Consider the following 25,555-nt stretch of genomic DNA (forward strand, 5'->3'; position numbering starts at 1 on the left):
ATTTGCATCTGTGTTTCGTCACTCTCCCTGATTGCCTACTGTATATTTATAACCTCGGTCTCCCCTCAGTTCTCTGTTGATTATCAGTCCTTCCTCTCTTGGTTTGGACTTACGGACTTTGCTTATCAGTTGCCATTTGGACTTCTCTGGTACACCTGAATAAATGTTTGTCTTTTTCTTTATGAACTCTGTCCCACAACTCGTCCTTTGGGTGCTCAATTCCACATCATATGACACTATGTGGCTTAGCAGTGGATGTTACGACAAATCGACCATCGTAGTGAGTTTTGAAGAGTTATTTGCTGTTAAAATGTTTGCAACCGCAATGGTTTTCATAATCTGTGAAATTTCAAAATTGAACAGATAATTGTAGTAATCTCAGACAATGCTGGTGATTTGAGGGGGAAAGGTGTTCTTACCCTGAGTGTGCCGTATGTTGAGCTGGTTGATCTGCTCAGTGAACTCATTTTCTTCAATCGTCTCAGTCCGAGGAACCGACAAAGAGAAACGTCTCTTAAAGTTCTTCATCTTGTTCATGATGCTGAGTAGTTGACTCTAGGAGAAGACAAGCAGAGAGAGATTTCACAAAAACTTTCAAGGTGTAATAAAGCCATGCACACTACACTCGGTAGTCAGTCATTTTGAATGCAAACTATTTAGAATGAGTGCACTGGGTGAGATTTTTTCCTTTGTTCTTTTTGTGTTAGGGGGCTTTTGCATGACCTTGCTAACTAAAAATTGGCAGTAAACACATACCTCCATCCAGGCAAAGAGAATGATCGATGTAAAGAGGACAGCATCAATACAAGTAACTAAGTGTTAATCCTCCTTGGTACACCGTCTACATGGCACAGGCTGCAGGGCATGTTGTACAGCTCTGATCTTCATGTGCAGCTTGACCAAATAAAGTCATGTGTGTTGTCTGATAATGAGGCAGAAAGCAGCGGGAAAGCAGCTGATCAATATACTCCCTCTCTCAGTAGGTTACACAGCCAAATCCTGCCCTAGCAGTTAGTTTTTACTTTGTTGGTCTTGTTTTTTTGATCCTCCTCCTTTCCTGTGGTCTGTGTGTTGCACAGACTGGTATCGTAGGGTCGCCACCATTTCTTTACTATCTAAGATTTCCACATATAGCATATGTGTATATGTGTTTTTGCTCATTACTGCAAAAAGCTAAGAGATGTGTGTGGTGGGTTCAAATACAACCAGTACTGAGCCTTCGCTCATAAGAGTATTGCTATCTCAGAGAAATCTTCGTAGGTACTAAGAGAACGTGCGTCTGTACACAGTGCAGGTCAGACGGCCGCCTAGCCCAGTCAAGAAAATGTGAAAAAATGTATGAATGCACCAAGTAAAATACTGTGCTTGTCCATTATATATCCCTGTAAGGCATATATAATGTAAGGGATAATGTAAAGGAAGTTGTCATCTGTGATTACGTTAACCGTGTGTGAATATATAACTGAAACATTTCAAAAACTATTTACATTTTCCTAGAAAATGTCATGGTCCGTGGTCCTGTGTCTGTGGAATGCGTGATGCTCGGGTAGCCACACCCCCGGGCTGGGCCATCACCAGCACACCTGCTCTCCATCACGGTGACTACACGGAGATCTGCTTAACCCGGCGCTGACGGATGCTCCACGCCAGTCCGTTAGTCACCCCCACAGTGGTAACCAGACTTCCACGAAAAGCGTGCATTCTCTTCTGGATTGGAACTGTGTTTAACCTGCCTACTTTTGTCCAGGTTTCTACTCGGCGTCTGCTACCTGCCTGTCCTCCGGCTCAACTGGATCTCGCGGTGCTCGCCTGGCCCATTCGCCATTCCCACGGACTTCCTGCCCCCACGGACTGCCACACTTCCCTCCCGAGCTCCCACGGTCCCGTTCTATCGTAAGCCCCCTACTCTAACTCAGTCCAGATGTGTTTTCCCCACTTCCCGGCTCCCTAGTAATCATCTCCCCTTTCTATTGCAGCCTCCCACCGTCCCGATCCCGGCTTCCTCGTGTCATTGTTTCCCCGGGTTTTTAGTTTCTTGTTTTGCTCCCTAGTTTCCCCGGGTCGCCTTTCGTTGTTACAATAAAGTGTTTTTTCTGTTAGCGCGGAGTCTGCGCCTGGATCTTTTCGTGCCCGCGCACCACGGCCCATGACAGAAAAGGGTCAAGGTTAGGGTTTGGAGCCAGATTTGAGGTTGTTGGTGATGCAGAAGTCTTAAGAGGGTTAGGAGACAGTATATGGGCTCAAAATGTGGTCATAAATATTTTGTACTTGTAAATCGGTTTTGTACTTGTAAAAAAGATTTGTGCGTGCGTAAAAAAGATTTGTGTGTGTGTAAAAAAGATTTGTGTGTGTGTAAAAAAGATTTGTGTGTGGACTTAGCCAAAAAAACCCTGCAAGTTACAACTACAAATTTTGACCCTATTTTTCTTCCTTTCATCTGATTGGTCAATGTCATGTCAATCACAAATGTAACAATCCAATCAGAGAACAGATGGGTTTGGCTGTCGGAGGGGCGCTTTTTTTGAACTGCAGGTCTTTGAAGGGAATAAATGCCCTTTTACATGCCAACCCAGCGTTTTCCTTCATCACCACGAAGGAAAAGTCTGTGGTCGTCCGAGTTTGGTGATTTTTGTGTCACAGGACTACGTGTTTAATACAGGGACTTCCACAGCCTTTTCAACAGCGCTGCGGACGCGGGGGGGCAGTGTTTTGGAAATGACAGTCTTCATTACAAAGCTTTCTTCGTTATGAACTAGCATACATGTTTTTATTGAACATTTGAAGAACTAGCAAGAGAACCCACAAACTCTTGTAGTTCACATAAAGTCAGAGATAAAAACGACAAGGAGCAGGTGCATCTAGTACAGGTAGAGCTGCTGCAAAAACCCACAGAGCCCAGCAGCCAGCAACAAATTCTGGATCCTTTGCTTTTAGTTAGCAATTAGCATTAGCAGCACATCCTGCGTCCGATGTGAAAGGACTTTTATGCTGCGCACTGTGACTCACAGCAATGGTCCTGGGTCAGCCCTGACTTTGTGTTACACTAATCCTAAAGTAATAATGGTATTTCTAACCACTGACATACCACAACTTTTTCCTTTCAACAGCTACTGAAAGTTAGGGGACCTAGCTGCTATCGGATATTTATATAGAGATTACCCTTCAAGGACCTGCAGTTCAAAAAAGCGCCCCTCCGACAGCCAAACCCATCTGTTCTCTGATTGGATTGTTACATTTGTGATTGACATGACATCGACCAATCAGATGAAAGGAAGAAAAATAGGGTCAAAATTCTTAGTTGTAACTTGCAGGGGTTTTTGGCTAAGTCCACACACAAATTTTTTTACACACACACAAATCTTTTTTACACATACAAATCTTTTTTACGCACGCACAAATCTTTTTTACAAGTACAAAACCGATTTACAAGTACAAAATATTTATGACCACATTTTGAGCCCATAACAGTATTCTCTATTTTTAAGAACTCTGCCAGTAGCAGGTGCAATCTTCCAGCCCACTACCAAATATTTGAATATACGGATTTTAATGTACAGTGCAACCTGTTCTCACTCCTGAGTCTTAACCCCCGAGGTTTATGTCATCATCTTTGACAGCTCTGTCCCCCTTAGTGAATCAGAATATGTCCCTTTTTGCTTTTATTCAATTGCTCTCCAAGTCTCTGGTAATTAAGGAACATATTAAACGATCACACTATCTAAAAGAAAAGAAAAATATTCCCAAAAACTTAGTTTTGCCTCAGATGGTTAGCACAATGATGTGGTCAGGATCCATCCCTGGCACAATATAGCCTGCTGTACATGTTTTTAGCATCATTTCTCAGTGCACAGTATTGTATTGCTCTACAATACAATCCTGTAATCACTTTTATTTACAGAGTAGCGTTAGTGTATAGACATAACCGTTATACCCGGGCCCAACAACACATCCAGGGAAAAGGTGCAGAACAAAAGTAAAAGGAAAGCCTACTGCACTCAAAATCCTTCATTTGAAGGTTTTGCGATGGAGTCATCGCCACTTCATCTGCATCTGGTGACTTTTGCAGTGGCAACGTACAAACATTTTGACAAACTCTGGAAAAAGTTGAAGTAGAAGATTAACTTGCATTGAAAAAGTGCAGGTTGTAAAAAGCACATTGTTGGAGGAAACTGTACAACATATATTAATATATAACAAAATAAATCACTTTGTACAGGGGAGTACAAACTTTATTTCAAGTTAAATTCAAATTCTTCTGAATGTGCTCAATTTGAACATCTATTTAGTAGAAGAAAAGCAGGAAACAGGGAATTAAAACATCCAGCTGTATTTAGAATAGAATAGCCTTTATTGTCATTGTACAGAGTACAACGAAATTGGAGTGCCACTCCCTTGGTGCAAGTTTCAATAATAAATATAAATGTAAAATATAAAAAGTACAAAAAAAACAATCGTAAGTACTCAAACAATAGTTTGTACAATATATACAGGATAGCAGCATTAATATAATGACAGTATGAATAGCAGCATAATATAATGACAGTGACGGTATGGAATAGGTTCAATTGTTTTTGTGCTTATTTACTACGGTGATAGCTCTGGGAAAGAAGCTATCCCTGAATCTGTTTGTCCTGGTTTTATGTGACCTGTACCGTCGGCCTGACGGTAATAGTTCAAACAGTTGGTTGCTGGGGTGAGAGTGGTCCTTGATGATATTGCCAGCTCTGCTGAGGTACCGAGAGTTTGCAGTGACCTCCAGGCTGGGCAGAGAGCAGCCAGTGATCTTCTGGGCTGTGTTGATGACCCTCTGCAGTACTTTCCTGTCTGCAGCTGAGCACCCTGCATACCATGTTGTTATGCCGTACGTTAGGATGCTCTCTATGGTGGCTCTGTAAAATGTCACCAGCAGCCTCTCCTCCAGGTTGTTCCTCCTGAGCACTCTCAGAAAGTGGAGACGCTGCTGGGCCTTTTTAACCACCGCTGTAGTATTTGCAGTCCAGGAGAGGTCATCAGATATCTGCACGCCCAGAAACCTCATGGAGTGTACCCTCTCCACACAGCTCCCGTGAATGTAAAGTGGGGCCGGGTCTGCTCTGCCCTTCCTGAAGTCCAAGATAAGTTCTTTAGTTTTCGTGGTGTTCAGTTGGAGGTTGTTAACTGAACACCACTCAGTCAGTCTGTTGACCTCATCTCTGTAGTCCGACTCATCCCCCCTTGAGATGAGTCCAACCACTGTGGTGTCATCCGCGAACTTTATGATGGTGTTTGAGAGATGGGTAGGGGAGCAGTCGGATGTGTAGAGCGTAAACAGGAGGGGACTCAAAACACATCCTTGTGGAGACCCGGTGCTGAGTGTGATGGTGCTGGACCGGTGGGGGCCGAGTCTGACAGACTGTGGTCTATTTGTCAGGAAGTCCTTGATCCAGAGGCAGATGGGGGTGGAGAGTCCCAGGTGAGACAGTTTCTGGACCAGGATCTCCGGGATGATATGATTGAATGCTGAGCTGAAGTCCAGAAAGAGCATTCTCACATAGCTTCCTCGGTGCTCCAGGTGACTCAGCGCAGTGTGGAGCGCTATGGTGATAGCGTCCTCAGTGGAACGATTTGTCCTGTAGGCAAATTGGTGGGGGTCCAGAGTGGGAGGCAGACCGGCCCTGATGTGCTGACAGACCAGTCTCTCAAAGCACTTCATCACTACAGGCGTAAGTGCAACAGGCCTGTAGTCATTTGGGCTGGCCACAGCTGTCTTCTTGGCGATGGGGATGATGGTGGAGGTTTTGAGGCAGGGCGGGACGGTGTTTGATGACAAGGAAAGGTTGAAGATTTTAGTGAAGACTCCGGTCAGTTCGTCAGCACATGCTCTGAGAACCTTTCCATGTATTCCATCAGGACCTGCCGCCTTCCTGGGATTCACTGACCTTAGAACACACCTCACTTGGTGCTCCCTAAGTGTTAGTGTGCCAGTGCTGGGGGCGGGTGGAAGTGGTGTGGCAGCTGAGGGCTTGGTCGTCTCAAAGCGGGCGAAGAAACGGTTTAGATCCTCAGCCAGTGAGGCATCAGTCCTAGATGTTGCCTGGTTATTGCTTCTGTAGTTGGTAATGTGATTGATCCCCTGCCACATTTTTCTGGGGTTGTTGTCAGCAAAGTGATCTTCAATCCTCCTCCTATAGGCAGCCTTAGCTTTCCTGATGCCTCTACTCAGGTCTGCCCTGGCCGCCCTATACGCAGCCCTGTCCCCTGACTTGAAGGCAGTGTTGCGGCTTTTTAGGAGGGATTGCACTTCGCTATTCATCCAGGGTTTTTGATTTGGAAACACCCTGACCCTTTTGTTGACGGTGACATTGTCAACACAGTTCCTGATGTACGAGAGTACAGTGTCCGTGTACTCCTGGAGGTTGAAATTTGCCGTTTCTTACATTGTAGATGGTTGTCTTTACCTCCTCACCTTAACAGAAAAAGTGAAGTCCAGTTGAGTCCCTTAAAAATAGGCTAAGATTTATGTGTATAGACTGGGATGAGAAGTTGTGATCTCTTATCTGAGATTCACTGCTCTTTATGGATTTAGCCAAAAGAATTTAACAAGATATACACAGATGTTGTTGCATCTGCGATGATTGATTTTCAACCTCTAGACAATATAAACCCAGTATAAAGCTCAATGAGTTCTGCAGATCGACAACAGCTTAAATTCAGCTTGATTTGATTAACATGAAACTGCTTAATATTTTCATTCTCAAGTTAGTATACTTCTTGTTTTTTTTTACAATTTGTTTTGGAAGATATTTTAAAAAGAAAAAAGAAAGAAAAAACATATCAGCACCAAATCATCTGGCTCTGTTAAACTCTAACAAAGGACATCACATGTAGGCTTTAAATGTCCAGTTTATCAAATGTCATGGAGCAGTCCTTACATTCAAAAATAATTCCTGCATTCATGACATCTTTCTCCATCATAAAATGATCAAATATTTTTCTCTCTCTCTGGGAAATACAGCAGCTGCACCTTTACCTCACTAAACATCTGCACCAAAAATGCAGGATGAATATCAGGAGTTATTTTGGTGCCAAGCAGCACAATTCACATGTAATCAGTGGGAAATTGTTTAATTTTCCAGGAAGCGAACATTTTAGGTATTCATGATTAGTGAGCCTGGTTTCACAAAGGTCTTTTGTAACTGCAGAAAATGTCAAACTCCTGATATGAATCTGTTACCCAGAATTTTCCCTCCTTAACAATCACTAAAGTTTTTTAATAGATAAAAGCATGATTGAGAAACCTAATCAAACTACTCATCTCCCTTTACCCTGACATTAGATATAGATCAGGAGGGAGGTATAATGAACAAAGGTCTGACGCAGGACCACAAACATATGCAATTCCAGGAAAAGCAAAAAGACTAGAAAAAGCACGGGGATGTGTTTGTGGAGGGAGAACTGTTCATCTGCAAACTGGAGGTTGGATGGTTCAAGATACTGAGCTTTTAATTTCCAGTGTGGGCAAAACAGAAAAAGTATTTGAAAATAATGTTTTATAAATGTGGCACATGGTCATAACAGCTAGAAAAGTGCTATGTAAAGACCAGTCTATTTGCCATATACAGTGAAAACACCAAGGCTGGAGACACAGGAAGAGACAGAACAAAGGAACAGGAAAGACAAGGTGGCAGAGAAAGAAAGACTCAAAGCAAAAACAACAAAGACGCACACAGAAAATAGCAGCAATCTAAAAGTCATGACACACTCCAGCAGCACTCTGTCTGGGAAGATTTATTTTATGTTATCTTGTTTTATTCTTCCAAAAAACTAGAAAATCTGATATTTTGAGTCATGATATCTTATGTTTAGCATTTTGCTATTAATGACATTGTTGAGCAGATTTCACTCTTTGGTAAGATTGAATATTTTTAGTTAGTCTCTGGTTAAGGTGGGTAACATTTTAGGTTTAAATTAAAGCATGCCCATACAGTGTCTTTCAATAGCTGACAATCAGGAGGCAGTGTACAAACTGCATTCAGATCCCTCTAACGTGAGAGCACTTTCAGTTAAAACTTCTGCAGCTTTCAGAAAGGAGGTCTTTTCTGAAAAGGACAAGAACATGATGGTAAAGTACAGAATTCTAAAGCAGGCAGGCACCGGAGCAGTCAGTATGACAAAGTCTGTGCACCTTCTGAGTTCTAAATGGTCTCTGAGGGAAGCGTGTCATTGCTGGACTCGGTGATGTCGCCACTACAAACCACCTCCCCCTTCCAAACTGGTCAATCCAGGGGAAACACTGAAGGTGGTGAATAACCTTTAAAATCCAGCTTCAAGGTAAGACAACACAGGCTGCTTAGTCAATATTGGAACTGATACTTTTGATAACAGTGGGACTGCAGACTAATGAGATTAGCATGAATAATGTTAGCCTTGTGATGACTCAGAGAACCATCATTAGAAACAGGTGTGCACACACTCGTTCATAATCTTGGTTTTTGTAGCTGATTAAATATTATTAAATGGAAAAGTTTGATATGAGACTAATTTCAACATTAATAGCATTAATCTAATATTAGATTTTGTGTATGTGGCAGATATCCACAATCTCTTAAAACTTAAAGTTAAGTGGAAGAAGTTTAATTCATGCTGAAAGTATCAATGTAACTGTCAAACAAATTTTGATACATACATAAAAGTTTTGTAGCGTACTCATTTCATTTCATTTCATTTTTATTTATTTCACACTTGGTACTACAAATCAAACAAAACAACCACATCTTCTGTCAACAAAACACAACAACCATGTGTGAAAAGGAGCAGGAAGAAGAAAATATTCTTATTAAACCCTGCCCCCTATCTACCATCGAACTTATATCACCGGTGGGCACCAAAAAAATCAGGAACAAACTAATATTGACATTTCTCTCCGGTCGAATCCCAAACCAATATCACATTCATTCGCATTCTTCATACTGAGTTATCGTTTTAAACATATAACACTTTTTAAAACATTGTAAATTTATACAATTCTTTAAATTAATAAATATGATAACCATGATAACCCAAAGCACACAGGGCTATTAAGAATGTGACGGATATTTGGTGATTTAAAAGTCTGACACTGCAATATAGAAGCCAATAGTTTTTTCTTCTTTTAAACAGGAAATATAAGCAGATTTATAAGTGCAATGGCTGAGGTCTGATTCTCATTTTAGTAACAGGAATCTGGATCTTCATACAAAAGGAGACTGGAGAAAATCAAAAACTGATTTATTAAAGTTTGCTTTAACTGTTTTGGTTTGATTATTTAAGATTCCTTTGATGGCTTTGGCCAGACAGCAATAGTTATGAGACAGTATCCTCAGCCCTGCCAGTAAGCTTGTGTTCAGCTGATTGTCATTTCAACAACCAGGGAACAGTTACCACATACTGTGTATATGTGTATGTATTTAGTTATTTTTCAGCTCTACAGATGACAGTGCATAACTAGTTTGGTGCTTTAATCTGCTAAAAAAAATCATTTAAAGGTGTGAAAAATGAATACAGACCGGGGGGTTGGGGGACGATAATGAATGCATTCTCAGAACCAAAGACGTGTAGGTGGCAGCCATAAATTGAACAGTGAATGAGAGGAGAGGAAGCCGCTCACAAGAAGATGGTGGAAGCAAATAATCCCCAGATCAGTGCAGAGAAAGAGAGGATTTCTCATTTTCTAAAAGGGGAAGCCTTTAGAAATCAAATTCAGCTCACGTGAAGCCTCGTTGTGGAGGGAATCTCACTCTCGGAGGCATAAATCACAACAGCACTGTCATAGCAGAGCTACAAGAACTAAAGATCACCTTTTTTTAAAGACCTGATAGTATCAAGTCAAATGAGCAGCTGACATTTCACATTTTATATATGCATTAGATTAAGTTAAATGTATCAGCAAAATTGCAGTTGTTCTCACTACCAGTAAATATCTTTGCTGCAGTTATTTAAAGCAATGTCCATAATATGCCAATAATAATCCCATAAGCCCAGAGACTAGAATAAACAATGAACCCTGACGACTGAGGCATTTATTGTGAATTGTTGGAATGCACAATAGTTCTAAATTTGGGAAGCTGGAATAGTAAAAGCCATCAGATAGAAAGCAGATTAACGAGTTGAGAATGGAGGCGGAAAGAGGCTTACTGAGAAGACAGAAATCAATACCAGCAGGCTGACTGAAGTGTTGCTTTGTTTGCAGTTGTGGCAAATGTTTTTCCCCATGAGGATTTGTGGGGCTGCCTGTGTGAAGGCTGAATTCCCCAGTGTATCAGCAGGGTATGGAAGCCTGCTGCACAGACAAGGAGTACCGCCGATGCACTTTACCAGGAGCTGAGATACACAAAGGAACATTGTAGCTCAGTCTGTGGTCTAAAACTGAAGTCAAGGAAATTGATCTAAAACAAAGCAAAAAAAACAGCAATACAAACACTTCCTCGTGTTACATCAGCACTGGCCTACTGGCTGAGCTATTCTTTCTAAGGAGATTGAGGAGGTGGTTTTTTTTTTTAATCTTTATCAGCATCATTGAAGAAAATAGTTTCCAGTTTTTATTTTTAGATAAACCTCCTAACCCCTAACTCTGCCCCCGACACTGGGCCTTAAACCCTAAGTAAATATTGTTTTTACATACCAGTCTTTGCAGATTATTTCAGTGTGTCGAGACAACCAGATGCCGTACAGCACAGCTGTCAAACTCCAGTCCTCGAGGGACGGTGTCCCTGCTGCAACACACCTGAATAAAATTAGTAGGTCATTAGCAAGACTATAGAACTTGACTGCATGCTGAGGTGGGGACTCTAACCCTACTCAAGTAAATCTAAGTATATTTAAGTGAAAATGTAGTTCTAAATTGCACCTCATTGCACCATGTTCATTCACTCATGAGCTGCTGTTACATGAATGAAGTGGCTGAATTGTCACCTCAGCATTCAGTCCGGTTCTATAGAGTCTCGCTAATGACTGTATTCAGGTGTGTTGCAGCAGGGACACACGGAAAAGTTTCAGGACACCGGCCCTCGAGGACTCGAGTTTGACACCTGGGCCATAGGGCAAGGTACAGCCTGGATAGTTTGCCAGTCCATCACAGGGGCAGGATTATGACTTAGACCCAAAGGGTTCAAATCCACCAGATCAGCCAGTGAACTACTTAGAACTGGGGTTAGAGTTGCATTTCAGCAACACACTAAACAAGCTTAGTTTCAGAAGCTTCTAACCCTTCAAACTAATTCTCTGACATGTGTTTTGGCATTACTTCATTCACTTCATGCTATAGAGGGAAAAATTCAATATTGAGGGTTAAATGTACAGATGTAGAAAGTCATGTACAAAGTTTCCATTAAAAACATTCCTTTTCCACTGAAATAATAAAAACTAAGTTTTGGAAGTGATTGTTTCCTCCATAGCAGAAACAAACCAGGTGCTGCTCCTTCACGGAGGTTAGTAAGTATGCATTAGGGTTGGAGGACTTTAAAATCCACTTAACACTACTTGGTTTGACACAGCACTTAATATGCTGGGCACTCCGAGCTAATGTACACATAGCGTGTGCAGGTCAGAGAGACAGACAACCACACACTGACACTCACAAAAACCACAAAAATACAGGGAAAACATGCAAACCCCACACAGAAAGGCCCCAGATGACCAAGAAGTGTGAATCCAGAACCCTGCAGATTCAACACTGCCCAGAGTATTAAAATGACATTTGTAAACTTTATTGCTCTTTAGTGATTTCTCCAAATTAATTTGTCTAAATTTCATTAAGATCTAATGGCAACTTTAGGCCAGCACAATTGAAACCCCATGTACAGTATTATGCATATGTGAAATGACTTAATTTCCAAAGTTTAGACAGAGAGCAAAGTGGAAATAGTTTCTGAAACCTCAGATTTTAACCACAGATCTGTTCATCTGTAGTTCCCCTCCAACTCTATTCACACAGAGTGCCAATCAGCCACATGTTTTCTGTTTGCAGTGTCCACACAAAGATAATATCAGTTGATCTTGCCCCTTTGCTCTCCAAAAGAAAATCAAAAGTTTCATTTTCCACACAGGACTTTGAAAAACATCTGATTGAAAGCTTCTATTCTCTTTGCTCCCTCATTTGCCCTCTTGAACAACGTAATTGCATAGGTCGTGACGGAGAAAGTTCCTGATTGCAGTGGACAGTGTTTGTGTGTTTTTCTGTGAGACCAGCGGTGTGTTGTATTTATCTTCCAGACAACAGACTCCTCTGTTTGGAGAAGAGTGCAGATTTAGGTCCTGGATGGTTGCATCCAATCAGCAGAATCTGGCATCACACTCAGAGTTACTCCATCAAAGGGAGGAAGCTGGTCTTTGTGGTTGTAGTTGTGTGATACTGTCTGACCACACACTAACACACACAGACACAGACACACACACACAGACACACACACACACACACACGCTTGATCTCATAAGTGCATCTGCTCAAAGCAAGGTGCCAGCATATCTCAGTTTTCCCCTCACTGTGATCCTGCCTGGACACTTCACGTTGCTACAGCACCCACTCTCCTCTTTGATCTCTCTTTGTCTTCCTCCATCAACCCTCCCACCTCTCATGCATCTGGATGAGGGCTTCTTTCACACACGTCACTCACGTAACCTTAATTTGTTCTATCAGAAATGTTGTAAATCAGCATTGCACCCTCGGTTCCACTGCAGACAGAAACATGCCAGTGACTTTATTTTTAACCTCTAAACACTAACAACAGTTAAGGTTAGGCTACTAGATTCTATTTTTTATTGTATTTTTTAATGAAACATCTGGCACACCCGAGTTGTGCTCGTTCAGCACAACAAAATCCAAATCTTCACCCTGAATAAACTACCAGAGATCTGGTAGGTTAAAAAATAAACATTGTCACTGTAAATACATACGATGAACTTAAGATGATATTCTATAGCACAACATTAAAAACAGGATCTTGACTAAAACATTGGATGATAGGTAAGAGAACAGAATCAAGAAAAAAAATGAAGGTATAAAAGGATAAGCAGAAGGGAATGGATGGAAACCTGTATGAACATCATGTTCTTCCATAAGGAAGTCTAGCTGATTATAGTCTGCTTATGTGTGAACGTAGACAAAGCCCTAACCCATAGAGCTTATAGAGCCACTGCACCTGCTGCACCACCAGCTTTTCTTTAAAACATGCTGTTTTTACTGTGAATAATTTAGATTTGAGCTGGTTAACAGAATGATACATATGTAAAAGAAATTAAAATACTAAATGATTGTAACTGTCAGAGGCAGACTGGTCACTATTCCAGGGGACACTGGATATTTCCTGGTGGATCCTGCTATACATATTCATGTGTGTTGTCTTAGTGTTATTATCAATTAGTTTTCAGCTCTGAAAATTCAGAATTTCTTTTCATGCATAAATAATGTGTTTTTCTCTTTTTAGATGTTTTTATGGATTTGAGTTATATTAAAATACATTTCTGTTAGCATTAGGAATCCCACAACACCATGAGCCACCTTACTGCGATTCCACTTGATCAGCAAACAGTTTATGTGCCAGGTGCCAGAGTCTCAGCCACAGACTGCATGCTCTCTAATGGCTAATTACACACGTAAATGGACACAGGGAGCCAATGTTAGACACATCAATCAGGAAAAAGGAAAGAAAGCAAAGTAGAGAGGAAGAGAATAAAGAAGAGATGCAGCTGTGAAACCTGTGAGTCTGGAACCAAGTCAATGTAAACAATCACTAATGATCAGTTTTTAGTCAATGTGTGTTTATGTTTGGGTTTTTTTTTTTTTTATCCTTTTGCTTATTAAGCTTCAGATTAAAATCATTGGGCAGTTTGAGCTTACTATGACTCAGTGTCTGTTTAAAAAAAATCTAGTTTAATTATTTTGCCTGACCTTCTACATCCAGGCAAACCACAGCTTTGAAAACTTTGAAAATTACATTTTGATATCATGTTGTTAACAAACATATTATGCGAATAACAGCCAATCAGAAAGCGCTTGGACACATATGGCTCTACTCTCTACACCAGTATTTATTTGGCAATTAAAAATGAATTGGGCATTAGTACATTAATGTTATTTTATTAACAGGATGGAATATTGTTTATTCTTCAAAATATCTCTAGGTATTAGGATAACATTAGAGTAAATTATTATGATGATTTGGCCATGGATACAGAGAATTTTATATTGTGATTGCAAAATAAGCAGTGTGATGACTTACATGCACAGAGTGACCTGGGAATATGTCCCAGCCGACCTCTGATTAAGTCGTTACAGTTAGAGGAGACTGGAAGAGTTGCAACATTCCAAAACAAGTTAAAGTAATGTCACCAGTACCGCCAAAATGGTTACTCTTCTAACTGATAAACTAAATAATTGGGGGAAACAAAATTTGAAAAATATTGATGTATGCCACCCCCCTTTGTTTTGCCAAAATATATGATTAGGGGTTGGCACTTATGGTGAATTGGACTGCAGAGGGTTAGTTACACTATCACCACAACCAAACAGATAGAAGACACTTGTCACTGATGCCTGTCCTTTTCTGTGCTGGGGGGTCTTGCTGCTGCTCTCCCTGCCTCTGGCTTTCCACGTATGCACATGAAAGGACGGGGAGGTCCAGTGCAGGCTTAGCTAAATATAAAGTACTGTGGGTGGAAATAACAATCTGCTTTTCACTATTGTGGTTTAGATCATCGCAAAAGCTGACAGTAGCCCTGTTAGTTACGTACTTATAAATGCATCAAGTAACTTGGCTCAGCTGCTGAGTGCTAACAAAATATTGCACTTTTGGGTTAGAATCAGATCTACTGGAGTAGTTCAGTGGATGTTGTGTTTGATTCAGCAAAAAGCCATATACCCATGGCCCAGTGAACCGTGGCGTACACAACTCCCCTTGTGTGCGCTTGTTTAGAATGGGGCCAGCTGATGGGTTGTTTAGATGGGCTTCATGGTCAGTAAGCACAGACCTCAGAAAATATGACACATTTAACAGAACAGGCATGACTATATACCACTGTGACTCAAACCACAGTTCACATGTGCACTCATTCAGATATAGAGCCTTGGGCAAACATATATTTTTATCTCTCCATTCAGTTTGTTGAAAGTGAGTGAATGAATGACCCTGAGAGGCTGGTAAAAAGCAGCTCTGGCGTAGCGTCAGAGCAGGCCATAAGCCTGCTATCACTCAGACTGCTGCATCATCTGACTGCTGTGTTTGTCCAGTGAAACCTGGCATGGCCGTTTCTTGTTTCTGACAGCACAAGCTGTGATCTGATCCACACTAGGATCTACAAAAAAGGTTTGAAAGACTTTTTCCTTTAGAAATAAATCACTTTAATTCTCAAAGTTTCACAATATTAAAGCTGTATTAATAACTCACTGTGTGATCAAAGGCTCACATTACATCATAGATACTAAGACAAAAAAAATAAAAAGTACCCTTATGTAAATCTTTACTTTGGTAACGAATAAGAGAGTCTACCACAAATCTAAATCTCTGCCATGCACCGATGTCAGTGGAACAGCTAATATATTTCAGCTGCTAATTAGCTCTCGAGGGGCAGAGGTAACCACCATTTTTTGAAGTCTCCCACAGATTTCTGTTCAGGATTCTTTGAGTATCATGACTCCTCCTGCAAGAACGTCTCCAGCTGCACACCAACAGCACATGTGGCGGAAAGGTAAACAGTTTGTTGTACTGTATATGTGCACAAGGTTGGTCTTGTTATCACACACCACTTTTTTATTTTCTATGTAGTTCATGCCATGTTCTCGCATGTTGTTCATGTGTGAAAATCATCGTCATACATGCTTTTCTCTGCTTTATGTTCAACGTGTGTGAGAAACAGAGGGAGTAGAGTTCAGCACGTGAACATGTCTGTCAGTGTCTTCTGTGTATTCGTTTGATGGCTCATGCGCTCTTGACTGACCTTGAGCCTGGGGTTAAATTACTGTGTGCTCCACTGCTTCATATAGACTGAAAAAAACCCCTTTGCTTGCACAACACCCACCATCACACGTGCACAAATGCACGCGCATTTTCCCTAAAAGAAGATGAATGGGAGTGACAGTGCTGCTCACAGAGTGGTGAAAGACAATCACTATGAAATAGCTGCTGTACAGTCTGTAATGCAGCCAATCAAGTTTTAGCTGCCATTATCCAGCCATACTGCAACAATACACATATATAATCAAATACACGGCTCTGTATGAGCAAAGTGTTATATAATCTAAGACATTACATAAATAAACCCTGAATATAGAACGATCACAATGGCAATGAACTCCTTATATGAATATTATTAAAATTAATCAAATGAGCACTTTATTTAGATGTACGTGAGCTGTCTTCTTTCTACTGTAGCCCAGAACAGTCATCAAAAGCTAGTTGGAGTTGAAACCTGGTTGTATAGGTAATTCTCTAATACAGAGTAAATTTCATCCACCCTGGAACCAACGCCATCACGCTATGAATGAATTCTTCCTGTGCACAGTCCCACTGAGTTCTTTGAGAGCACAAAAACCGTGCTATGATCCACTAGGTACCCCCCACCCACCCATCAATCAACTCAACTTGGTTCCATTACAATCAAGTAGCACCTAATGTGCGTAGGGTTGCTATAGCAACGTGCCTGAAAGTCCTTTGATGTCATTTATATGCAACACAAACAACACAATGGGGGACGTCGAGGTGATGATATACCTGCTGCTCTGAGAAATGGCGGTTTTGATTTTAGAAGAAGACTCATGATTCATCCTGTGACGCCACTGACCAGCCAATTGCTTGAAACCCTGCGAAGTAGGAACTAAAGGGCAGGTACTACCACCTAATCAAAAAGCCTAAAAACCAAGTCGAGTCATGCTGAGCTGACCCAAGCAGGCACTAGTGGAAAGAGTCTATAGCAGTTATTTCACCCGTTTTTGCTGCAAGTTGCCGAATTTCTTTGGCAATTCATGATCGCTGGTCTCCATGTTGCTGCTAGTCTCTTCTGTCCGGTGTGGACTAAAGTTAAGGTGTGATAGAAGGGTACGCACTGATTTCAGTCTTCAACTTCTCACCACAAGAAGACTAAATGCTAAATACTGGTCATTTAAATGTTAAAACAGGTCAAGTCTTGAACTTGACCCATCCAGAATATAGAAGATAGAATAACCAAGAGGAACCAAAGCAATTTGCTAAAGCTGCTAAAAGCTCTTTGGAGCAGAGCAAAGCTGAGGGATTGTAACACGGTTAATGTTGTCACCACCAGAAGTGCGATTACATGTAGTCATTTGTTATCTGATGCTTTAAAAACATTTATAATTTGAGCTTTAAAAGCAAGCTGTAACTTTTGTGCCTTTTTAAAAATTAGACCTTGAGGCCTGAGCTTTCTGTGTTTAGTCCATGACAGTGTGAGCTTCCTGTAGCTGGCTGACATAACAATACAAATAACAATCGTACATCTCAGAAACTTCAAACCAAACTTAAAGAAGAGCTCTCAGCAGTCTAACATGTCCTTTAACATATTTAACTAAATCTGAAGTTACTGTGGACAAAGCAGCACCGTGAATGCTTACTCTTTACTTTTCACAGGCTTCAGCACAGTTTTAAGAAGAGTTTAGAGTTAAAGCACACTTGATAGGGACTTGACTTAAGTTGTGTCAGGAACAAGTGGGATTAGCTTAAGAGGTAGCAACCCAGACATTCCCCCTGCCTCCATGTCCCACAGTGATAATCAATTCTGCCAGACGTCTCTGTGCAGTGTTGTGTTAAGCAAAGTCGAGCCTGAATGACTTGACACAGGCTTGTTTATGAGTCGGTGTCCCCCTTTTATCAATGATGAAAAATCAAGCATTGTTGTGCTTAACATTTGTGTGACATATTACACAATACTTGTAATTAGAAATATGATGTCACATTCTCGCCGCCTCTTTGTCTCCAGGCTGAAGCCTTAATAAAGATGGCATTTTGTTTGCTTCCATCCCATCTATTCTTGTTTTTTCAATCAAGGCTGACTAGACTACAGTCGCAGCCTTCTGTTCTCTGCTACACATTTCCATCACTTTGTTCATCTCCCATCGCTCTTAAATTCTCAGTTCACATCTTCGATGATGAAGATAAATGCTAATAAATGAGATAAAACTGACAAGACGTGTGACAGAAACAATAAATCTCTTTGTACTCTGCTGTTTTCTGTTACATGTCACCCCATGTCCCCGTGTCAACAGTAGCCCCACTGTATTCATGAGTGAATAGCAAAAGTACTGAGGTCAAACAGGTCAGACTGGCCTATTGTAACCCAGGCCGACATGGTTTGTGCTGCACGTGTTAAATGTCATAGAGGTTGTTCTGTTTCCTTGTTTATCATATCCTCTAATTCATTTAGAGTTTTGCTTATTTTTTAATCAGTCAGAAGTTTTAATAAAACAGCAAATGTGTTTGTAAGAGCTTTAGTATTTATTTTAAAATTAATTCTTCTCTAGGCAGTCAGCTGATGGACATTCCCAGAACCTGCATCTGACTTCCTAACAGATGAATGTGCTTGGAAAACCTTAACAACCGAGCACATGAATTGCTTTGGCCTCTTTGGCTAGTTTCCCCTTTCATAATAACTCTATAGTGGGGAAAGTTTGTAAAACTTTATAATAGTTAATAATAAATATAATAAGATAAGATAAGATGACCTTTATACGGAGCCCCGCAGGGGACATGGGAGAGAAAAAAAATTAAGACAGACTTTTGCGAGATCTCGCAAAACTAACTCGGGATCTCGCAAAAGTTTTGCGAGATGTCGCAAAACTTTTAGGCGCATTCTTCGGATGCTGGCTCGAAGCCGACCGGGAGGTTGAGGCACGATGTGCCGGGAAAGTGGTGTTCCTCCCGGCTGTAGTAGGTCTCGACCTCCCGTTAGCTCCGAGCTAACGGGAGGTCGGCTAAAACTTTTGCGAGATCTCGCAAAAGTTTTGCGAGATCCCGAGTTTGTTTTGCGAGATCCCGAGTTTGTTTTGCGAGATCTCGCAAAAGTTTTGCACCTGCATAGCGGCTAACAGGGCACGCAACATGTTAAGTTAATATCCTTACAAAGAACAGGGAACGAGTGTCCGCACTCCACCACGAACAACAATAAAGACATAGATCCAACATAAACCATCCTGCTAGCTCAGGTTTGCTGTTAACTTAAAGATATGGAGATTTCACATTGACTCAGGATTCAGACTGAAATGTGGTATCATGTGATGCAAAGTGCAGCATAAATAAAATGTCTCTCCAAATAATTTAGCTGCCAAACAGAAAAACAAAGGGTATAAGAACAAAGAAGAAAAACTAATCCCAGACTATAAAGAATAAAGGAGCAGCGTCACTGAAAGGCTATCATGCTCAAACAAGCTCAGCTCAGCCTAATGGACATTTGTTGTGACTGAAAGCATGAAATTACTCGAGTGAGGCCAAAAAGGCTCAGTGGAAAATTAGAGTGAGGGACTTCCTGTTGACAGAAAGAAATGTTAAGTTTAGTCAGGGCGTTCTGATCGGCACCATACATGCGCTTTGTTTGACACTGGTGTTGCTTTTTATCTCACAAACGCCGTCTGAGGAATTACTAAGGGCACGTTTCAGGCTTATCTTTCAGGTCATGTGTACTACTGTTGATATTGCTCCGCACTCCTGATAAGGAGCTGTGCATTGTACCTGCTACAATTTAATGTCCTTATAGCTTAACCAATCAACACCCAAAGTTTCACTAGCCACACCCAGGCCTGGTTACTGCCAGACCTTAAACAGAAATATACCACTTAAATAAAACCTGTCTGATAAAGTGAAGCAGGCTAAAATAGCTCAGAAAGAAACAAATCATGCCACTATCAAAAGAAACAGCTGAGAAACAAAGTCATTCAAATCTATGCAAAAATAATTAAGAAAGGGGGCAAATACTCGAAACAGTGTTTCACTGAGAGATATTAACTTTCAGATTAGAGCTGCTGGATGTGATTTTTAGCTTTATGGATCTTCTGTTTCTTTCAGTTTGTATAAGCGGAAAAACAAACTTTGGTTGTGAAATTAACACATTTTAAAGGCAGAAACAGGAATCGTGTTTCAGACATTCACACCTGTCAGACCGCCTCACATCACCTGGTGTGTGTGATTATTCTGGTGTTTTTGAGACTCTTCCCTCAGGTTTTAGCTTCTGGTCAGGTTTCTGACAGGAGCAGCTTGGTGACTCACAGCTTACTTTACACCACAGAGGTGTCTTCTACATGTCTGTGTGTGAGCGGGCACCTAATAAGCCAACGCAGCTGCAGCACTGTAGCAACTTCTGAGAAAAAGCCCTGCAATTATCCAGAGTGTTCAAATACAAAACTGAGCTCACAGTTTAAAGTGTTTATCCTCCTGAACAGAGAAGGAAGCAGATCCTGGATGTCCGTTTTCCCATGCCATCACCGAACCCCCCCCCCCTCGAGAAGGAGCCTGTCACAACAATTGCTTTTGTCCAACATTCCTGAAAACAACAATTATTCTTTAAAAAGCACTGGCTGCCTGAGATAGGATGGATCATTGTGACGGAGTGACCCGTCTCAAGGCAGAGTCCGCTGAGTATGGCACCGCCACCATTAGATCGCCACCATTAGTTCGATTTGGCACCCGGGGCGGCGTATCTTTCTGACGACCGAGTAGAGGAATAAAAGGGGTGAGGAGCAAGTTGTGAGCCGCATTGGGGGTGGCTAGATTTTGGTTCCCACTTACTTGTTAAGGGCGTCGGTCGGGGAGACGTGCGGGGGATCGCCAATCGTGCAGGGTGACGCAAGCCGATGGTATGGGGGTGTGGGGTTTAAATAATGAGTTCACGTGTGTCTGGACCGTCATGAGAATGGCCTCATTACGTGGGCCGTTAATGTGTATATGAAGTCGGGTAGACTTCCGGGAAATAGTTGAGAGCCTGTATCAATGTATATGTTTTGTGAGTGTATAATGAAAAAGAAATTCTGGGGGAGGGAGACGGGGATTAAAGTTAGAATAAAGAATTGGTGGTGACGCCAAGGGGGAGGGGTTACGGGATATAAGAGACGGCGAGCCGGATATGAAGGGGAGTGTGTTGTAACATACAGGCTGTGTAGCGCGGATCTCAGTTTTATGTCTTTGCAACCATCTTTTTATGCACTGGGGAGGCCGTTTCAAATAAAGTATCCACACTAATACCTTACCGACTACGCCTGTGTTTGTCCGGGAGAGGTCTGGAAGGGGACCCCGTGACAATCATTTAAATGAGCTGGACTGCTAGGCTGCGAAAGCGCTGCCCACACACCTGTGACAACCATTTGAAGCGTGATGGGTGTGAGTGAGGTAAGAATGCCCAGCAACACTTTACGTCCTTTAGGGCTTTAAAAAGAAAAAATTAGTGTGACCTTGGCAGCAGCAGCAGCAGCCAGAGCTGCACATGCTGCAGTACGTGGTTACTGCCTGTGCACATGACAGAATCTGACTGTCTGCGAATGCTTGTGAAATTTGACCATTTCATATATTGACTGTGTGTTATAATGCTCACAAATGCAGTCATGCAGTGCTTTTATCTAACATCCACACTCTCTCTCTCTCTCTCACACACACACACACACACACACACACACACTGATAGATGCATCAGGGGCAACTTGGGGGTCCAGTATCTTGCCTAAGGTTACTTTGACACATGGACTATAAAAGCCAGGGTTTGATTCACCGACCTGATTGACTTGACCGTGCACTCTACCACCTAAGCAGTATTGAAAATGGCTGCTTCACCAATAGAACAAAACAAAACCAATCATCGTGTATTGTGCACCTTGAAGTTTCCTGTACTAGTCTGGAAGAGTAACACTATGTTAAACAAAAATCAAACGGCAGACGGTGAAGAGTTTGTCCCTCGAAGAGGACCATCATCTGTTGTTTGGAAATAATTTGGACTGAGCACAAGTGATCAAGAACAAATCATATGCAGAGCGGTCTAGAGCAACACAACTGATTTATTCAGCTGCCTGGAAAGCCACCACAGGCTGCAGTATAATTACTGCATGAAAGCAAAGAAAAACAATGTAAGGTAACTAATGTGAATGTTACAACATCAGCTCAGGCTTATATAAAGATGAGCCTGTGCAGCTGGTTTTACAATCCATCCAGCTCACTAAGACACAATGAAATCACCAAGCAGTCAGATTTGTTTTGGCCAAAGACATCTGTCCATTAAACACAGTGAGGAACACGCTTCAGGAAAATGGTCAACGTACAGCAGTCATACAGCTGTTGAGTGCTTTGATATGGGTTTTAGTCACATCCATAATGCGGGCACAGTCAACAGAGTGAAAGACTTTACATTGAGCTTCTAATAGATGCACGTAGGTCAGGTGAAGACATACCTTGTTTGCCTACATAGATGTTTAAAATAATTCAATGTGGTGCCATTTCACAACAACATTTGCGTCGAGGCAGCTTTTACTGAAAGGCAAAGGGCCAACAATAATATAGAGAACGCTCCAACCATCAGATGGCACTCTGCATTTGGCGACTGTGGGAAGGAAAAGCTCCTTTTTAACAGGAAGTAACCTCTGGAAGGACCAGGCTCAGAGAGGGCCAGCTTTCCAATGCGACCAACAGGAATGGAACAGAATCTAAAAGTGAAAACAATTCCCTGTTTTTGATGCAGTTCTTCTAATTATATTTTTACACTTTTCTTCTAAAAGATAAAACTGAATTTAGGTGAATCAGTGTCATCAGTTTTATGTGATGCAACAATGTATACATTACCATGAATGACACCCAAACATGGATGTGAAACCAGTGTTATGTGGAATAAAAACGTTTTTGTCACTGAACCCATTGCATAATCTTGACAAATGTTTATCATCTTAATATTAATAAAAAATTATTAAGATAATCATTTTGGCAATAATTGTGCAGCACTAGTTCAGCCCTTTTAACCAGTAACATATGGCTCTGCACAGTGACAGTGCAAAATATGAAGACATATCCATTTTTCACCTAATTTCTCATTCCTTGGAGTCTGTTATCACTTAAATGAAAGCTATGAGTTAATTTAATTTAATGTTTTTGATTGCTGTAGGACAAGTATGCTTTAGTCAGCCAGCTGAGGCCACCATAGCTTGGATTATGCATAATAAGAAAACAGAATTCAGTTGACTGCTACATGCAATTTACTGACAGTTTTCAGTTTGTCCACATATTGGAACATTATAACACTTTATAAAATGTGAACATGATTTATAGAAGATTGTATTTAAAGGTCCCACCAGCAGCCCAGCATTCATGCGAAGCCACTTGCAATATGATGCACATTTGTGGTAAGGATGTCAGGCAGTTCTGCTAGTTTATGATTACAAATGTACTATTAAAGACTGACAAATGATTTATGAGAACAGCGAGTAAACATAACTTTTTGTACGTCTCATGGAAAACAAAGAACCAAAGTGGTGAAGTGCCACGTCCTGTTTAAACAGGTTACACGAATGAAATACAGCCTTTGTAATAATGCAGACACAGTAAAGACAAATGGAGTCTCAGGTGACGGACACGGTGGAAATATTTGCACAAAAGATTCTGGCTTGCTGGAGCATTTAATCTTTTAATGTTTCATCACATTAGTTGCGAGAGAGGCCTGGTGCTGTGTGACAGGCAAGCCATCTTCCATTTGGTGTGTTTGACCAAATGTTTGCGTGTGTTTGTTCATCTCAGAGCTGGTGCCATGGCTATTGTTGAATACGATAAGGTCTATCTTCACATTATCATGGCTGAGTGGGCCTAGAGCTCTGTAATTAGGAACTCAATAATAAGCTGCTTATGTAAATATTACTATTGTGCCTCAGCTGCACACATGATGATGATTTCCAAATTATACAAACCTCTCTGTGTGGCAAAGTGTTACTTTAAAAAAAACCCACAACCACATGACGCATGTGATAATGTCATCTGAAACGGGAAGCTGTCATGAGGCTGACAAAGACTAACAGAATACAAAAAAGCAGGAGCAAATCTTGTGTTTGGTCTGTTGGATTAATCCTGGAGCGATGGGACAAATTCAGTGTTAAACACGTGAAAACTAGAAAGAAAGTGACTGTTTATGCAACGTCACTTTATTCACATCCAAGCTGCTGTCTTGCATGCAGACAGGTGAGCCTTCACATCCCGTTCAGACCCCTCTGAGCCACTGCTGCTACTCTTGCAATTCATTTTTGCTTGACACATATGCAGTTAACAAATACAAAAATAAGCATGTTTGCCAGGTAAGCTGGAAACTGCTAATGGGAGTTTTAGAACTACTAGCTAGCCAGATAGCCAGTTAACATTCAAATTGTAATCTGATAATCTATTTTACACTAAAGAACCCTGCAAAAAGCTACAATGTGTCTATGGCCAATGTTCCCTCTAATTTTTCATGTGTCTGAGCGAACACACAAACTCGCTGAACAATCCCGTGGACCACTGTGAGCAACAGCAGACGTGTGCACTGTGGTCACGCCAGCATCGAATCCATCCAAGTTACATGTTTATTAAAATCATCAAATTACAGCATTTACATTTATGTTAGACTACTTTTAATTAACTGCTTTAGCCCACTTACAATGAAAATGTTAAAAAAATCTTGTTCATGACGTGTATAGTATGTTAACACTATTGGAAGTAAAAATAACTTGAACTCCAATTTTGAAAACACAACTTTATTACTATTATTATTATTATTATTAAGTTTGAATAAATTGTTTGTGCAGTTAGTGTTCCTACATATTTATGTTAATTAATATTAAAAATAGTTACCCCAAATCCTTGGGTGGATCGTAAAACTAGTGAATAAATGTTTGGTTTTGATTTAAAGAAAATAATTCTTTGTAAAGAAAATCCTTAGTTAAAGTCTATTAAAATGTTTGTGAACTCTAAAATGTATACTTTAAAATACAATTGTTTATAAAAAAGTGTTAAATGCAAAGAAGACACATTGTGTATATTTATTTAAGAACCACAGTTAAATTAACACAGTTAACCACATGGTAAATGGCCTTACTGAAGTGTATTTTGTTATTTCATCTGTCTTCTGTGTAATTTATCTGAATAGTTAATGAAATGTTCTTTATTTTTGTGTTGAAAGGTTTTTTACCTGCTGCTACCTACCAGCTATCAAACTAGTTGGTCTAAATAAAGTTGAGTGAAATTCAAAGTCTGGTCTTTTTCAAGTGTGGACACCTCACAGTCAGAGGAACACTTGACAGTAAAAAACCGGCCTGGCCAGTAGAGAAACCGGCCTTGACCAGTGAAGACTCCACAAAAGCTCACCACAAAGACGGAGAAGACTCCACCTGGGGGCCTGGAGGAAATTGCACACCGTTTGCCTGTCCAATCAACAACCGAGAAAACAGAATGGCTGAGTCCAAGTCACTCGAAGAGCTGAAAATAGAGCGAACCACTGCAAAGAGACTGTTTTCCAGACTCACCAACCATATAATAAGGACCCACATGGATATGTCTGTAGAGGAGCTGCAGGATTCCTTCAAGAGACTCACAGTAGAGGGCTCCAAAGT

The 25,555-nt window shown here is 41.0% G+C and overlaps 1 protein-coding gene and 1 long non-coding RNA gene across 6 annotated transcripts in view; one reads left to right on the forward strand and one right to left on the reverse strand.

The window, feature by feature from the left end:
• cdk18 (cyclin dependent kinase 18) overlaps window positions 1–25,555 on the reverse strand; it is a 77,559-nt gene that overhangs the window by 42,766 nt on the left and 9,238 nt on the right. For 3 of the 5 annotated variants that reach the window (XM_086291250.1, XM_086291248.1, XM_086291252.1), the window contains one exon: window positions 420–555. In XM_086291250.1, the coding sequence (XP_086147376.1) occupies window positions 420–537 (118 nt within the window). In that variant the 5' untranslated portion in view covers window positions 538–555. Of the gene's footprint in view, window positions 1–419; window positions 556–756; window positions 909–10,639; window positions 11,214–25,555 lie in introns of those variants that run through there. The other 2 variants (XM_086291251.1, XM_086291247.1) reach the window with 2 other exon arrangements.
• LOC147329867 (uncharacterized) lies at window positions 186–2,074 on the forward strand. The gene is made up of 4 exons (XR_015129039.1): window positions 186–280; window positions 1,498–1,672; window positions 1,748–1,893; window positions 1,977–2,074. It is a non-coding gene; the product is annotated as an uncharacterized LOC147329867 (long non-coding RNA).

The sequence above is a fragment of the Aulonocara sp. 'chitande type north' Nkhata Bay genome, linkage group LG5, assembly GCF_057382095.1.
Source record: "Aulonocara sp. 'chitande type north' Nkhata Bay isolate Kocher_YH1m ecotype deep benthic linkage group LG5, A_spYH_male_GT1.1, whole genome shotgun sequence".
Classification (NCBI taxonomy): Eukaryota; Metazoa; Chordata; class Actinopteri; order Cichliformes; family Cichlidae; genus Aulonocara; species Aulonocara sp. 'chitande type north' Nkhata Bay.